Here is a 16,082-nt window from a genome sequence, read left to right as displayed (position 1 = left end):
CGTCTGACGTCTCATGACCCCGGCCTGCATCCTGGGTCATGTGACGTCTGACGTAATTGAAGATGGACTACTTCGGAGGCCGACAGCGCAGGAGTCGGGAGATAGGTGAGTAACATAGTTTTTTAAATGTTTTTCTCCCCTTGGGTCTTTGATTATTATACTCTGGGGTCTGAAAAGACCCCAGAGTATAATAATGGTTTATGGGTGTCCACAGTGGGACATAATACTGTGTGCAGGGGCCACTATGGGGTACAATACTGTGTGCAGGGGCCACTATGGGAGATAATATTGTGTGCAGGGCCACTATGGGGGATAATACTGTGTGCAGGGGCCACTATGGAGGATAATACTGTGTGTAGGGGCCACTATTGGGATAATACTGTGTGGAGGGGCCAGAGACAACAGAAAACTCTCATGTCATAATGTCAATTAAAAATGGAAACTATGGTTTCAAGTAGAGTTACAGTATAAGCTCTACTGACATGTCTGTTTTATTGAAACTGGTGTTATCTTTCACCTTGATAGAAGGTCATGTCGCAGCATACTCTGATACAGAATCAAAAAAAGAAAAAGACATGGCCTGCACATCCCAATCTTATACATTGATCTAGTGCTTCTCAGCAAATTCTACAATACTGAACATGAGGTTCTTAGTATACATATTGATCAATGTGCATAAGCCCACTTGCCACTTCATGGCGACCTCTTTATAGTGGGTCCATACTCTACTGGGTTCGGTACCGCACCCAGTAGACTCTACAGCCGGTCAAGAGAACTGACTGGTCACTATATTTCAACTTTTGTTAGCTTGCATGTACTGTGTCTCCAGGTCCTCTTCCAAAAGTCTCTGCAGCTTATTTTTATAAAACTACTTAAAAACAATACTAATTTTAATAATTATTTGAAAGCTGCTATGGTAATATTATTCAGAATAGGGTTTCAATCAAATTGTTCATGGTTTGTGCATTGAAGGAAAAATCCATCTGTTCCTATGCTGTATAGTGCTCATGGGATTAGAGATAACTCCTCTCTGCTTAGTACTGTCACAGATTTCCCATGACTTGCATATATGAGGCCAGTGTAGCAGCCATTAGTTATACTCCATGCACGACCACAGAGATTTCATTAGCACATCAAATGTCAATGATACATCGCAGCCTCACAGGATATATGGGGAGAAATCCTTACAGAAATGTCCATTAATCATTATTTTGTAGATCAGGGCCTTGAACTTCACACTATATTATCTCAGAATACAACTGCTTTAAAGAGGTTATGTCATAAATAACACTTAGCACATATTCACAGGATAAGTGACTGCTAAAAGACTAGTAGCCACTAGAGTGGGAGTCTCTGAGTTCCTATGTGAATGGAGTGGTACTGTACACCTTTACAATCACTTGTATGAGACTAATGGACACTTTCTTCGACTATCTTTCTCGATCTTAAAGATGGAGTGGTGATTGACATGTTCACTGCTGCTCCATTAACACAAAAGACTTGGGGACCCTCACTCTTGTACTTGCTGAGGGTCCTAGTGGTCAGACATCATGGCTCATCATCCATGGTACTTTGGATCTCCGCTATGATTATACCTGGTATAGGAATCACATGATTATAATGTGATTTTATCCTTTAGATTTATGAAAAGTGCATAAATCTTCAATGTCCTAGCAGAACCTCTGGAGAAAAGTTCAAATGGAGTGTCAGTAAAATAGCTTTCTTAGTAGTACTTAGTATTTATAGACCAAACACAAGACAGGCTTTTATGGTGCTTATGTACAGCAGTCATTTGTATGGTGGATACAGTTGGCAAAGGGCATTAGAGTATATAGTAGTACACAGGAGACGTGCAGGAGGAGGAACCTGAATTCATTCATTATATCTCTAGAGGAAGTCTGATCGAGCAAGAGCATCAACAAGCAGGCAGTGACAGTGAAACACATACAGCAGCACATTGACTTTTCAAACTTGCAAGCAAGAAGGCAAGACAAGAGCAGCTCTGAGATGAATTGGATGACCACTGTTGAATAAGACTAAGGGAAATGCTGATAATTTATCTTAGTAAATAGGACACCAGGCTTAACAACATGAAAATGGTAATTTAAGAAAGGCTCAGCTGTTCAGTTCATTGGTATAAAAAGCTGGAAAGGGGTTAAATAGTAAATTCTATAACAGAACTGCTACGTATTGCCTACATTCAGATAGTACAAGCTGCTATTGATCACCTGCACATAGTCATGGGATCTGTAACATCAGCTCTGACCAGGTCAAAAAACACAGTGGTCCAGCTAAACAAAGACCCTGGAACAGACAACGAGTTGAAGTTTGGCAAAGGAAAGAAGCGCAGGGCATCCGACTGCTTGGCACAAAGTCTTCCTCACCCAGCTTGGGAAAGAGCAGATCCAGGCGTGGTGGAACCAGGGGAACTGTCCGTGGTGCTGAAGACAGCGACTGCAACCGAAGATTCAGCACCTAGCAACTCTTCCCCATACAGCGGCAGCAGCTCAAACTGTAAGTCCTCTCTGCTCTCACCAGTCACTACTTACAGGAGAAAAGTTTCTGCTAACTGCTGGCTTATTATTACAAGCTGATATATATATATATCTCTATATATATATATATATATATATATATATATATATATATATATGAGTCTATGAAATAATACATACTAATCAAAATGCTTTACCAGTACATATTTAAGCTATACGACCAATAGTTCTTTCATCGAAGTACTTGATTGTAATAAATCATGCACTTTTATGTTTTGATGTATTATCTCAACTATACATGCATTGCCTTTCGTGTTAAAAACTCAATGATAATATCAAAAGTTACATTTGCTAGTAACTGGCCTAAAAAGTCAGGTCATGGTGATTTGTGCTATATATACAGACATGGTCCACAATATTGCATTTCTCATATATGTGTTGAAGTTTGGATCAGCATTTTCTCACATTTGTAATATGTTAATTATGTTTGGAACATCAAAACATTATGGGTAATAGGTGACAGTACATTTTATTTATGTCAATGTATTTCCAATGAATAACAAGATTACATTGATTTACAAGTAAATATTTTTATTGATAGATTTTCGATGTTAACAGTCCAAGCGTATTTGTTCTGTAAGTGTTACTTGTATAGGACAAGTGTCACTGCTTACTTTGCAGCAATGTGCAGGATACATGATGACGGCCACCAGTCTTCTCTTGCTGCAATAAATGTGCATGTCCTTTAGTGTCCAGCACTAATGTCTGTGAACAGTGTATTGGAACACTTATCACTGTGTCATAACATTAGATTTATATAGTTTTATGTTTCCTATAGTTCTTTATGTCCAGAGAACCATTAGAGAGACCTTTTACTCATAATATGACTTCCATAGTATATTTGGTTTCCATAGTAACTTTCTTTTATTTAAAGGGAACCTGTCAAGGGTATTTGTGACACTAAACCACCAGTCCATAAGGATCTGCTAGTGGTTAATACACATTTTTACTTATCTGATCTCAGGACTGCATTAGGCTACCAAAAGTAGAGATGCCTCTATGGTGGGCCCAGGCTTCGGCATACACATGGTCCATGTGGTACCCCATACCAAAACTGCCAGATCTAACTCTGGTTGCATTAACCATGTACCAGTGGGTAGTTCATCAAATAAGTTGGTCAACTAAGATTTCAACTTTTATGCATTTAATGTGAATATTGAAGTCACTTGAACCAATATAATTGTAAATTGCATTTGGCTCATTCCCATAATACACAATTATATTACCAAGCTAGTCCTTTTAGGAGCAATATTTCAATAGTAAAGGACACAAGCTAAGAAACTGCATCTGCTTGTGTACATTACAAGATAATATTAGATGAATGAATATGATCATTGAATAATTTTGAAGAATAATCATAGTTTACAATTCTGACATTGTGTTTATCAAACTAAATAGATTATATGTCATGTCATATTTGTTATTGTTATAAGATTGCTAAAAAGGTTAAAATATGCGTTATACTCCTCATAATAACTTGCCATATACTTTTACTACCGATTGTGCTCTTAATTCCTGGTATGATATATGTGTTTATATGATACTATGTGCCTATACACTACTGAAGTTACTAGAACCTTTCACGATACCACCTCTATATGCTAGAGATGCATCAGACATGAGGGTTTTTTGCCTACATGTATGTTTGAAGAGGCTGTGGACTACTGACTGCATATTAAACACAGGTCTGTACATTGTACAGCAGCTGCTCTTCATCCCATTAATATATATAATCCCATTAAGTCCCACTATAAGACCATTAATTTGAATGGGACTGAGCTGCAAAGAGGCCATGTGACTAATGAATAAGACATCACTGGTCTGAGAAAATTTTGCCTGAATGTTGTGGTCTTTTCACAGTTGATGGGTAGGGGTACTAAGAGGCAAACCCCATCAGTCTGATATTAGTGACATCTTAGGTCATCAGTAATGTAGTCCTGGAAAACCTCATTACGCTAAGGCCTCACGTAACGCCTCACAGCTAAAAAGCACTGCAGGAAAATCTGTGGCAACAATGCATTGTGTTTTTTTTCCCAAACTGCTTTTCATAGGAAGCCTGCAGAGGTTTCCTAGTTGTTCTGCTTCAATTAAACCTATAGGGAAACCTCCAGCGTTTCTGTAGGTATAATTGACAAGCTGTGATTTCCAAAAAACGGAACGGTTTTCAAATTGCAGTGTGTCCACTGTGCATATTTTTACGCAAAGTGGGATTGGGATCCACTTTGCTGTGGATGTAGAATGGCGCATTTTTTTCCAAGACGTTTATGCCTCATGGGGCCCCGGGCTTACGCAAAGTTTTCAGTTTGTTATCAATTATTATGCAATGTTTTTCTGGAGGTATCCCATAAACCCATATGTACAGTCATCCTCTCCGCAATTTTAAATAGCTGGTAACATAAAACAACGGAGAACAATCATCTGCTCAAACAACTGCTATGGAATAGACAATATATTTAATGGCCTTTAAAATGTATCAGTCAGTCAGTTTTAGTTGTGGTAACATTTGTGCTTATGGTGCAGAATGTGCAGTTACACTAAAGATAAGGTTACATAAATTGTGAACACAATCTTTCTTTTCACCATTTCTTAGTGGCAAAACTCCTTTCAAAAACTGTTTTAGATGTTTCTGACATTTTCCTTTGTATATAATTCCCATGGTATCTAGTATTTCTAGGCTGTCAAATATGACAAATATAAAAGTTACTTGAGGTTTTTAGAATGCACATAATAATGCGTACAGTTGTCTATTCTGGTGCTATCTCTAAGTTTAAGAGGAAGTGTGACATGTCTGGAACCAAAATACTATTCTACTTATAAATAGTTACAAAATATATCAATGTAATATTGGGAATAATTCAGTGTTGGGTGCTACAGTATATATTATTAGAAAATGATACTAATATAATATCAAATCTTTAACTATATAATTTCTCCCAGTAGCTCATACACCCAGTTATGGGTCCCAAAGTCTGTGGTCGAATTTTATGCCTGTACCTAATGGCAGAACTACAATAAGACTTGTTTCAATACTCAAAATATGTATTTCCATCTTATTATATGGTGGAGAATATGCAAATTTTTAGGTTGTATTTACGCCCCACATCTGTCATCCACTTAGAGGATTGGTTAAATAAAAACTCTGTGAAAGAAAGCAAAGAGCTCTCAACAGCACATATATTATATGCTGAGTGAATGCAGGGGGTGCACATAGTAGGAAGTCTGTGAGATGCAGCTTCAACCAGTGTTGGCAGAGATTGCGGCATTGTTTTGGCAAATACTCATGTACGACCCAGTAAAATGCAGCCATCTTGTTATTTCCTAGTGATAGAATTAATGGTCCTGATTTATTTTATGACCCTAGTAGGTCCATTTTAACAATTATAAAAGTCTGCTCACAGTGGTTTAACTAGGAATGGCGAGGCCCCGAGGTGAAATTTTGACATGGGCCCTTCAACCGCCTTCTCCCCAAAGACCCAAACCGACGACCACCCCACCCAGCATTCCTGCACGCACTTTTATACCCCATAGTGGCCCCTGCACACAATATTATGCCCCATAGTGGTCGCTGCACACAATATTATGCCCATAGTGGCCCCTGCACTCAATATTATGCCCATAGTGGCCCTGCACACAATATTATGCCCATAATGGTCCCTGTACACAGTATTATGCCCCATAGTGGCTCCTGCACACACAGTATTATGCCCCATAGTGGCCCCTGCACACACAGTATTATGCCCCAGAGTGGCCCCTGCACACAATGTTAAGCCCATAGTGGTCCCTGCACACAGTATTATGCCCTATAGCGGCCCCTGCACACAGTATTATGTCCCATAGTGGCCCATGCACACAGTATTATGCCCCATAGTGGCCCTTGCACACAGTATTATGCCCCATAGTGGCCCCTGCACACAGTATTATGCCCCAGAGTGGCCCCTGCACACAATGTTAAGCCCATAGTGGTCCCTGCACACAGTATTATGCCCTATTGTGGCCCCTGCACACAGTATTATGTCCCATAGTGGCCCATGCACACAGTATTATGCCCCATAGTGGCCCCTGCACACAGTATTATGCCCCATAGTGGACCACCCATGAACAATTATTATACTATGAGTTTTTTTCAGACTCCAGAGTATAATAATCGGAGACCTAAGGATACAAACATAAAAAACACTGTTACTTACCTCTCCCGGGCTCTGGCGCACTCCATGCTGATGTTTACCATCTTCAATGATAGAAGAGACGTCACTTGAGCCGGGGCTTGCGTCGCGACGCACAAGGATGCAGGCCTGGCCCACATGATGTCTGGGACTAAACACAAGCAAGCCTGATACCTTCCAGAGCCCAGGAGAGGTAAGTATGTTACAGTGTTTTTTATGTTAACCTCAGTTCACCTGGGTCTCCGATCATTATACTCTGGGGTTCCTGAATGAACCCCCGAGTATAATGATAATGTTTGTGGGGTTCACGGTCCCACGGCCTTAGTTACTGATCCCGGCTCCTGCTCACAGCCAACTCCGCAGAATGAGAAGCGTTGGTGGCTGTGAGCAGGAGCCAGGATCGGTAAGGAAATAGGGCCCGTTATCTGCTGGAGTTACTCCAGCAGGTAACGACCTATTTAAAAAAAAAAAAAAAAATCTGCAGTGGTAGCGGCTGCCGCCAGGTCCCCTAGTGTCCCGGGCCCTGTGGCAGCTGCTACCATGGTAGCTACACCCCTGTCTGCTCAGTTTCTTGCTAGAGTACCTGCTGGAATTACATTATAGTCTATGGGGTCCGTGTGCTTTTACAGAACAGTGCTTGCAATTGCATTTGGTATTCGGTTCGTGGGGTTCCCGAGCGGAATCCAAACACAGATGTGAACAGGGCATTAGCCTGTTATCTTGACGAATAGCAGTGTTAAAAGAGCTCCCTAGGTCACAGAGTAGCAGATTGTAGCAGCAGTTTTCTGTGTGTGTTTTCCATCAGCCTCCCCCCCACCTCTCTCCATAGACTAATATGTAGAGATGAGCGAACACTAAAATGTTCGAGGTTCGAAATTCGATTCGAACAGCCGCTCAATGTTCGTGTGTTCGAACGGGTTTCGAACCCCATTATAGTCTATGGGGAACAGATACTCGTTAAGGGGGAAACCCAAATCCGTGTCTGGAGGGTCACCAAGTCCACTATGACACTCCAGGAAATGATGCCAACACCTCTGGAATGACACTGGGACAGCAGGGGAAGCATGTCTGGGGGCATCTAACACACCAAAGACCCTCTATTACCCCAACATCACAGCCTAACAACTACACACTTTACACATTCAAAAAAACCTCTATCAAAGTGGGAAAATACCTGGAAACCTTCTTTACTCCCCAAATGGATGGACACAAACCCCAATTTAAGCTCAACAAACAGTAACAACCACCCCTTTAAATCACGTTCTCCATGACAACCACAAATGGAATAGGCAATGGGAATTCCAAAAGCCCTCACCCTTAACTGTCATTTTGAGTGTGTGTATGTGTGTGTGATGTGGTAAGACCTTCCAAAATTCACTTTTCTAGCCCTTAACATGAGCCCTTCCAAACAAAGTTACAGGACCTTAAGCTGAGCTACCAGCAGAGATTGAGGCCCTTGGCATGAGTAGAGCCTTGCACCAGCAGTGTTTTTGGCACTTAGGGTGAGTTGAGCCTTGTACCAGCGTGTGTCCCTTAACATCAGGCGGGCCCTAAGTTCTGCGCTTTGCACAAAAGTTCCACATTAACTAGGCTGAATGGTACAAAGATTAGTAGGCCCGAGAACCAGGAACAGGTCTTGCAATGGCTGTCGGATAACGCTTAAAGCACATTGTCCACCAGCCAGTCAGCCTCTACCTCCTCTTACCCAACAGTCTTGTCCTCCTTCCACCCAAAATTCCCAATCTTCCCAGAACAATAACCCCAACTGTCCCTGCTCCCCAGAGCTGTTCTCCCTTCCTTTGACTGTACCGCAACCTGCCCCTCCATTTCGCGATTCCACGGACCTAACAGACGAGTATCTGTGTCCAGATGCTCAAACACTAGAGTCTCCTCCATTCCATCTCCGGTCGATTTGGTGGCGGATGACCAGCAACCCACCCTCATCGACGACGATGAGACACAGTTGCTGTCAGGGCAGCCAGTTGACATGCGCATTGTGCAGGAGGAGGAGGCGAGACAGGAGTTGGAAGAGGAGGTGGTGGACGACGAGGACACCGACCGCACCTGGACAAGGCGGATGTCAAGCTGGGAAAGTAGTGTGGAGCTAGAGGCAGAGACATGTCCAGAGGCAGAGGTCAGCTGCTTTGCCGAAGCCAGGCCAGACCTGGAATGTCCGAAGATGTTCCCTTTTGTACCCAGCCCAGAAAAACTCCCCCATCGAGGGCACGTTTCTTGAAGGTGTAGAGTTTTTTCAAGGAATGCGCCGAGGACAGATATAGTGTCGTCTACACAATTTGCCTCTCGAAATCGAGTAGGGGCCCTGAGAAGAGCAACCTGTTCACCACTTCAATGCACCGTCATTTGGAATCCAAGCAATAGAATCAGTGGCAGGCAGCAACGGCAGGACAAACGTCGCCCGCCGTTCATGCCACTGCCTCTGCTCACAGTGCTGGCGATGCACTCCAGAGGACGAGCCAGGACATCACTTCATCTGCCTCCGCCACTTTGTTGACTTCTCCCTCATCCTCCCCTGTTTCTGTCTTATCTCCTTCTCCTGCACCATCAAAGGCACCATCAGGCGCTTCTTTACAACAACCCACCATCTCTCAGACATTGGAGCGCCGGCAGAAATACACCGCTAACCACCCACCCACGCAAGCCTAGAACGCCAACATCGCTAAACTGCTGGCCCAGGAGAGGTTGGCGTTCCGGCTTGTTGAAACTCCCGCCTTCCCGGACCTGATGGCAACTGTGGCACCTCACTATGCTGTCCCTAGCCGTCACAACTTCTCCCGATGTGGCGTCCCCGCCTTGCACCAGCACGTGTCACTCAACATCAGGTGGGCCCTTAGTTCCGCGCTTTGCTGCAAGGTCCACTTGACCACCGACACTTGGACAAGCGCCTGTGGTCAGGGATGCTGCTTATCTTTAAGGACAGGCAGGGTGAATGTGGTGGAGTCTGGTCCCGGGGTGCAAACTGAGGTACCCTATCTCCTCTCCCAGGCCAAAATTCATGGCAGGAGTAGACTGAAACCCTACGACGCTGCAACCTCCACCCCAGCTACTAGCGGCAAACGCTAAAACACTGGTGTGGGGAGACGTCAGCAGGCGGTGCTGAAGCTCATCAGCTTGGGGGACAGACAGCACAGTGCCTCCGAGGTCAGGGATGCTATCCTGGCTGAGATGGCATTTTTTTTTCCGTGCTACACCTGGGGCCTGGCATTTTTACGCCTGTGATAATGGCTGGAACCTGGTAGCGGCTCTGGAGCTTGCCAGCCTCCAACACGTTCCATGTTTGGCCCACGTCTAACCTAGTGGTGCAAAGTTTTTTGAAAACATACCCAAATGTACCGAAGCTACTGTTGAAAATGCGGCGCTTGTGCGCCCACTTTTGCAAGTGCACAGGAGTCGCTGCTAGCCTAAAAACACTCTAGCAAGGCCTACATCTGTCCAAACACAGGCTGATGTCCGTCATTCACACACGCTGAAACCCTACAATACCATATCTTGAGCAGGGTGTGTGAGCTGCACAGACCTTTGATGGAGTTCCATCTACAAAACCCAAGGGTTCCTCAAAGTCAGCTCCCAAAGTTTCTGCACCATGAGTTTCCAGGGGTGGCAGAGTTATGGCTAGGGGCAGAGGCATGGATAGGGATGATGTCTAGGGGCAAAAGCAGTGTGGATGTGGAGGCAAGCTAAGCAGGAAAAACTGGGGGTACAAGCTAAGGCATGGACTGGGGTGATGTCTAGGGGCAAAAGCAGTGTGGATGTGGAGGCAAGCTAAGCAGGAAAAACTGGGGGTACAAGCTAAGGCATGGACTGGGGTGATGTCTAGGGGCAAAAGCAGTGTGGATGTGGAGGCAAGCTAAGCAGGAAAAACTGGGGGTACAAGCTAAGGCATGGACTGGGGTGATGTCTAGGGGCAAAAGCAGTGTGGATGTGGAGGCAAGCCAAGCAGGAAAAACTGGGGGTACAAGCTAAGGCATGGACTGGGGTGATGTCTAGGGGCAAAAGCAGTGTGGATGTGGAGGCAAGCTAAGCAGGAAAAACTGGGGGTACAAGCTAAGGCATGGACTGGGGTGATGTCTAGGGGCAAAAGCAGTGTGGATGTGGAGGCAAGCTAAGCAGGAAAAACTGGGGGTACAAGCTAAGGCATGGACTGGGGTGATGTCTAGGGGCAAAAGCAGTGTGGATGTGGAGGCAAGCAAAGCAGGGAAAATGGTGGCTAGAGGCAAAGGGATGTCCATAGGCAGCAAGGGCAAAGATGCAAAACTCTCCCCTGTTTCAAGAATTTTCCTGACTTGTCTCCCCACAAAACATTCCTGGGAGGAGGGCTGAAACACCACCCTCCTCCGCTGTTAGATTGACCCCAGCTACGAGCTGAAAACGCTGCAACACTGGTGTGGGGAGACGTCAGCAGGCTGGGCTGAAGCTCATCAGCTTGGGAGACGGACAGCACACTGCCTCTGAGGTCAGGGATGCCATCCTGGATGAGATGGCAATTTGTTTATCCCCGCTGCCCCTGGGGCCAGTCTTTTTTGTCTTGTTGGAGGGCTCTGGAGCTTGCCAGCCTCCAACACGTTCCATGCCTGGCCCACGTGTTCAATGTAGTGGTGCAATGATTTTTAAAAACATACCCCAAATTAGCTGAGCTAAGGGTGAAAGTGCGGCACTTGGACACCCACTTTCCCAAGTCTACAGTACCTGGAGCTAGCCGCAATACACTCCAGCAAGGCCTACATCTGCCTGAAGCACCTACTGTTGTGCGAGGTCACCACAAGCTCTAACCCTAGATACCGTATGTTCAGCAGGGTGTGTGAGCAGCAGAGACATTTGATGGAGTACCAGCTACAAAACCCAAGGGTTCCTCAGAGTCAGCTCCCTCACTTTCTGCACCATGAGTTTCCATGGGTGGCAGACTTATGGCTAGAGGCACAGGCATGGATAGGGGTGATGTGTAGGGGCAAAAGCAGTGTGGATGTGGAGGCAAGCTAAGCAGCAAAATCTGGGGGTACAAGCAGCCGGTGGCATCATCACTGACAAGCACAGCTGTCTGTCAGCTGACAGGCTGACTTTCACCAAAATGAACAGACAATGGATAGACTCATCATATACATGTCAGTTACATGACAAATTTAGTGCAATTTGCAAGTCCAAGATGGGTTGGAGATCTGCAGAGAGGAATCTCACCACCTCTTGCGGGTGCCATCATTTGGAAGGCAAGCCCTGGGCTCAGTGGGTGAGAGCAAGCGCAGGATAATCGTCGTTTGGCCTGGCGGCCACTGCCTCTCCCACTGTTGACAGGGCTGGCGCTGCAGTCCAGACCAGCAGCCAGGACACCTCCACATCTGCCTCTGACACTTTGGGGAGTTCACCCTCATCCTCACCTTTTCCTGCCATTTCTCCTTTTGCCCGCGCCATCATGCGCCTCTTCCCAGCAACTCCCCATCTCCCAAGCCTTTCATTTCATGCTAAAGTACAGCGCAACCCACCCGCATGCCCAAGGCTTCAACGGCCTCATCTCAAGAAATCTGGCCCAGGAGATGTTGGAATCCCGGCTGGGGGACACTCTGCCCTTTTTGGGCAGAGTGTCTACTGCGCCACCGCACTGTGCCGTCCACACCAGCACTTTCCCCCAAACATGAGGCGGTCCCTAAATTCAGCGCTTAGCCCTAAAGTTCCACGTGACCAGTTACGAATGGACAAGTGCATGCGGACAGGGACGCTACCTTTCAATTTTGGCACAGTAGTTGAATGTAGTTGAGGCGTGGACCGGGTCGCAAAATGTGGTGGCCTGACTTGTCTCCCCACACAACATTCCTGGGAGGAGGGCTGAAACACCACCCTCCTCCGCTGTTAAATTGACCCCAGCTACGAGCTGGAAACGCTGAAACACTGGTGTGGGCAGACGTCAGCGGGCCGTGCTGAAGCTCATCAGCTTGGGGGCCAGACAGCACACTGCCTACAAAGTGAGTCATGCCATCCTCGATGAGACGGCAATGTGGTTTTTGCCACTGCACCTGGGCCCAGGTATGTTGTCATGTGTGATAATGGCCATAACCTGGGATCGGCTCTGTAGCTTGGCAGCCTGCAACATATTCCATGCCTGGGCCACGTTTTTAACTCATTGCTGCTAATCTTTTGAAAAAGGTACCCCAATGTTCCTGAGCTACTGGTGAAAGTGTGGCGCTTGTGCGGATAGTTTTTAAAGCCTATAGTTGCTGCTGCTAGCCTCTATGCACTCCTACAACGCCTGTACCTGCTGGAACAACGGCTGTTGTGCGACGTCTCCACACTGCTGGCACTAAACATATCATGTTTTGAGCAGAGTGTGTGAGCAGCACAGACCTTTGATGTAGTTCCAACTCCAAAACCCTCGGGTTCGTCAAAGTCAACTCCCTCAGTTGCTCAACCATGAGTGGCCATGGGTGGCAGACTTATGTGAAATCCCATCCCATCCATTGCACTGGACACGAAACATTAGCATGCGCTCAACACAACTTCGGATATGGCAGCTGCGTTAAGCAGGGTGCAGGGTACAACACAGACCAGGCCCGAGCACCAGGAACAGGTGTTAGAAATACTGCAGCATCCGCCATTTCCTTCCAATTTTGGGGTCTTGGACCCGCCACCGACTTGTCTGGACCTAAGTGGGGATCATGAGACACAGTTGCCATCAGGGCAAGCTGTGGTCATGTGCGGTTTGCAGTAAGGGGCCAGTGCGCAATTGGAAGAGGAGTTGGTGGATGACGAGGCCACCGACCCCACATGGACAGGGGTGATGTCTAGGGGCTAAAGCAGTGTAGATGTAGAGGGAAGCTAATTCAACAAAAAAAAAAAAAAACAGGGTAGAAGCAAAGGCATAAACTGGGGTGATGTTTAGGGGTGAAAGCAGTGTAGATGTGGAGGGAAGCTAAGCAGCAAAAACAGTGGGTAGAAGCAAAGGCATGCAAAACTCTACCTTGTTGGAAGACTTATTCCTATGTCTGGAACACGTTAATGGCCCCCCTGGACAAATTACTGCCACTCAGGGGCCTAGTGTCACCAGGAGGGACAAGTATAGGCGCATGATGTGGGAATACCTGGCCGACACCAGCTCTGTCCTCTCCGATCCCTCTGTGCTCTACAGCCTACACTTATTTTCTCATCTTTTTTTCTGCACTGCACATCTCTTGCCTGCTTCCTTTGGGATCTTACAAGTGGTGGTCCACTTCCAAAGATGGTAATTTCACTAGACAGTGTAACGGGAGTAGCTGAGGGATCGCTGTCTTAACCACTTTTTGGCACAAAATTAACTTCCAAAGCCAAATATGGTGCAAGTATATGATGCAAGGACACCTACACACCTATCTCTGACACATTGGGGAGTTCACCCTCATGCGCCCTTTTGGCCTGCACCATCATGCGCCTCTTCCCAGCCACTCCACATTTCCCAAGCTTTTCATTGCAGGCAGAAGTACAACACAACCCACCCCCATGCCCAAGCCTTTAACAGCCTCATCGATAAACTGCTGGCCCTGGAGATGTTGGTGTTTGTTTATGCTTCTGGAGACCCAGGCCTTCCGTCAGCAGATGGCAGCTGGGGCACCTCCCTATGCTGGGCCTAGCCGTTACTACTTCTCTTGGTGTGCTGTCCCTGCCTTGCGCCTGCATGTGTCCCATAACATCAGTCGGGCCCAGAGCTCTGCGCTTTGCTGCAAGGTCCACTTGACCACCGACACATGGACAAGCGCCTGTGGTCAGGGATGCTGCAGTGCTTATCTTTAATGACAGGCAGGGTGAATGTGGTGGAGTCTGGTCCCCGGGTGCAAACTGGGGTGGCCTATCTCCTCTCCCAGGCCAAAATTCATGGCAGGAGTAGACTGAAACCCTACGATGCTGCAACCTCCACCCCAGCTACTAGTGGAAAACACTGTAACACTGGCGTGGGGAGATGTCAGCAGGCCGTGCTGAAACTGATCAGCTTGGGGGACAGACAGCACAGTGCCTCCGAGGTCAGGGATGCCATCCTGGCTGAGATGGCATTTTTTTTTCCCTGCTACACCTGGGGCCTGGCATTTTTGCGCCTGTGATAATGGCTGGAACCTGGTAGCACATCTGGAGCTTGCCAGACTCAAACACGGTCCACGCATGGCCCACGTTTTCCAACTTGTTGGTGCCATGTTTCTTTGAAACCTACACCATTGTGTCTGATATACAGGTCAAAGTGGGGCCATTTTCGTAAGTGAGAACTAGCCTCTGCTAGGCAGAAAACATTCAGAGCACACTCCTCTCATCTTCGCACCGTTGGCTGGCGGAGGAAGATGAGGGGGTTGGAGTGGCATCTGATGTCCCTGTCCCACACGAGGCTAGAGGGTGCACTTCAGTGCATCCCATTGCTTCACCACAAATGGTGTGAAGGGGAGTGGAAAATGGAGGAAATGGAGAGTGACCCTTACAGTTGGGGCCAGCAAAGGCATGCCAAGTAACACACTGGCACACATGGCTGACTTCATCTTGGGTTGCTTTTCAACACATATTTCACATCATGAAGAACAAATAATACTGGATTTTTACAAGCCTCGAACCCCGGTCTAGGTCTAATGTCTGTTCCTTTCTTATATTAGGGGAGAGGGAAAAAAAATTACTTCAGTGATACGTTTAGCGTACATAGACTGACTATTAATGTGTATCCCACGTAGTGTTGTTAGGGTTACACACTGTCACAACCTGGCTAAAGCTTCTATAGCTGTTAATAAAGTCAATATAACTTTACGGTATCCAAAAAGACAGCTGGTACCGACAGAGAGCAAGACAAATGTCAACCAAAGCTGTGAGCTCTGAACACCCACAGTGACTTTGGCGTCATCATCATTATAAGGGAGCGGGTGGTAATAAATAACTTGGCAGTGCCTAAAACCCAAAAAGCTTATACAACTATATTTACATTAAGATACACAAATGACACTTTCAGTAGCATGTCATGAGACAAGCTGATAAGCTCTTCCTTTGTGCAGTGCTATTTGAAAGTTAAACGTTGCCTTTATTTTAATTCTGGAGAAGGTGCAGACATTAGATTTAGAACATGTTGTCTTCATTGTCCAAATCCTCTATATAGGTAACGTGTTTTTCGGGCCGAGCTGTCTGGGAACGAGCTGGTGCAGCACTGACAACCTGGGTGAATATGGCAAGAGCCTGAGATGTAGGGTGAATGAATCCCCAAATTATTCGTGGAATTCCCAGTGAGACAATGGCACTATATACCAGTAGCAAAAATTGTGGGTGCACGTAACCCCCATATATTTTTTGAATTCCCAGTCAGAAACTGGCACTATATACCAGTAGCAAAAATTGTGGGTGCACGTAACCCCAATATATTCTTTGA

General features: G+C 46.1%; 1 protein-coding gene across 2 annotated transcripts in view; it reads left to right on the top strand.

Annotated features, from left to right (window-relative positions):
- The first annotated feature begins 2,201 nt into the window (after nucleotides 1–2,201).
- PDE1C (phosphodiesterase 1C) overlaps nucleotides 2,202–16,082 on the top strand; it is a 662,111-nt gene continuing 648,230 nt past the window's right edge. Inside the window, exon 1 of one of the 2 annotated variants that reach the window (XM_075271100.1) lies at nucleotides 2,202–2,514. In XM_075271100.1, the coding sequence (XP_075127201.1) occupies nucleotides 2,241–2,514 (274 nt within the window). In that variant the 5' untranslated portion in view covers nucleotides 2,202–2,240. The remainder of the gene's footprint in view (nucleotides 2,515–16,082) is intronic. The other variant, XM_075271101.1, reaches the window with a different exon arrangement.

The sequence above is a fragment of the Leptodactylus fuscus genome, chromosome 4 (assembly GCF_031893055.1).
Source record: "Leptodactylus fuscus isolate aLepFus1 chromosome 4, aLepFus1.hap2, whole genome shotgun sequence".
Lineage (NCBI taxonomy): Eukaryota > Metazoa > Chordata > Amphibia > Anura > Leptodactylidae > Leptodactylus > Leptodactylus fuscus.
This window is presented reverse-complemented; position numbering and strand designations above follow the sequence as displayed.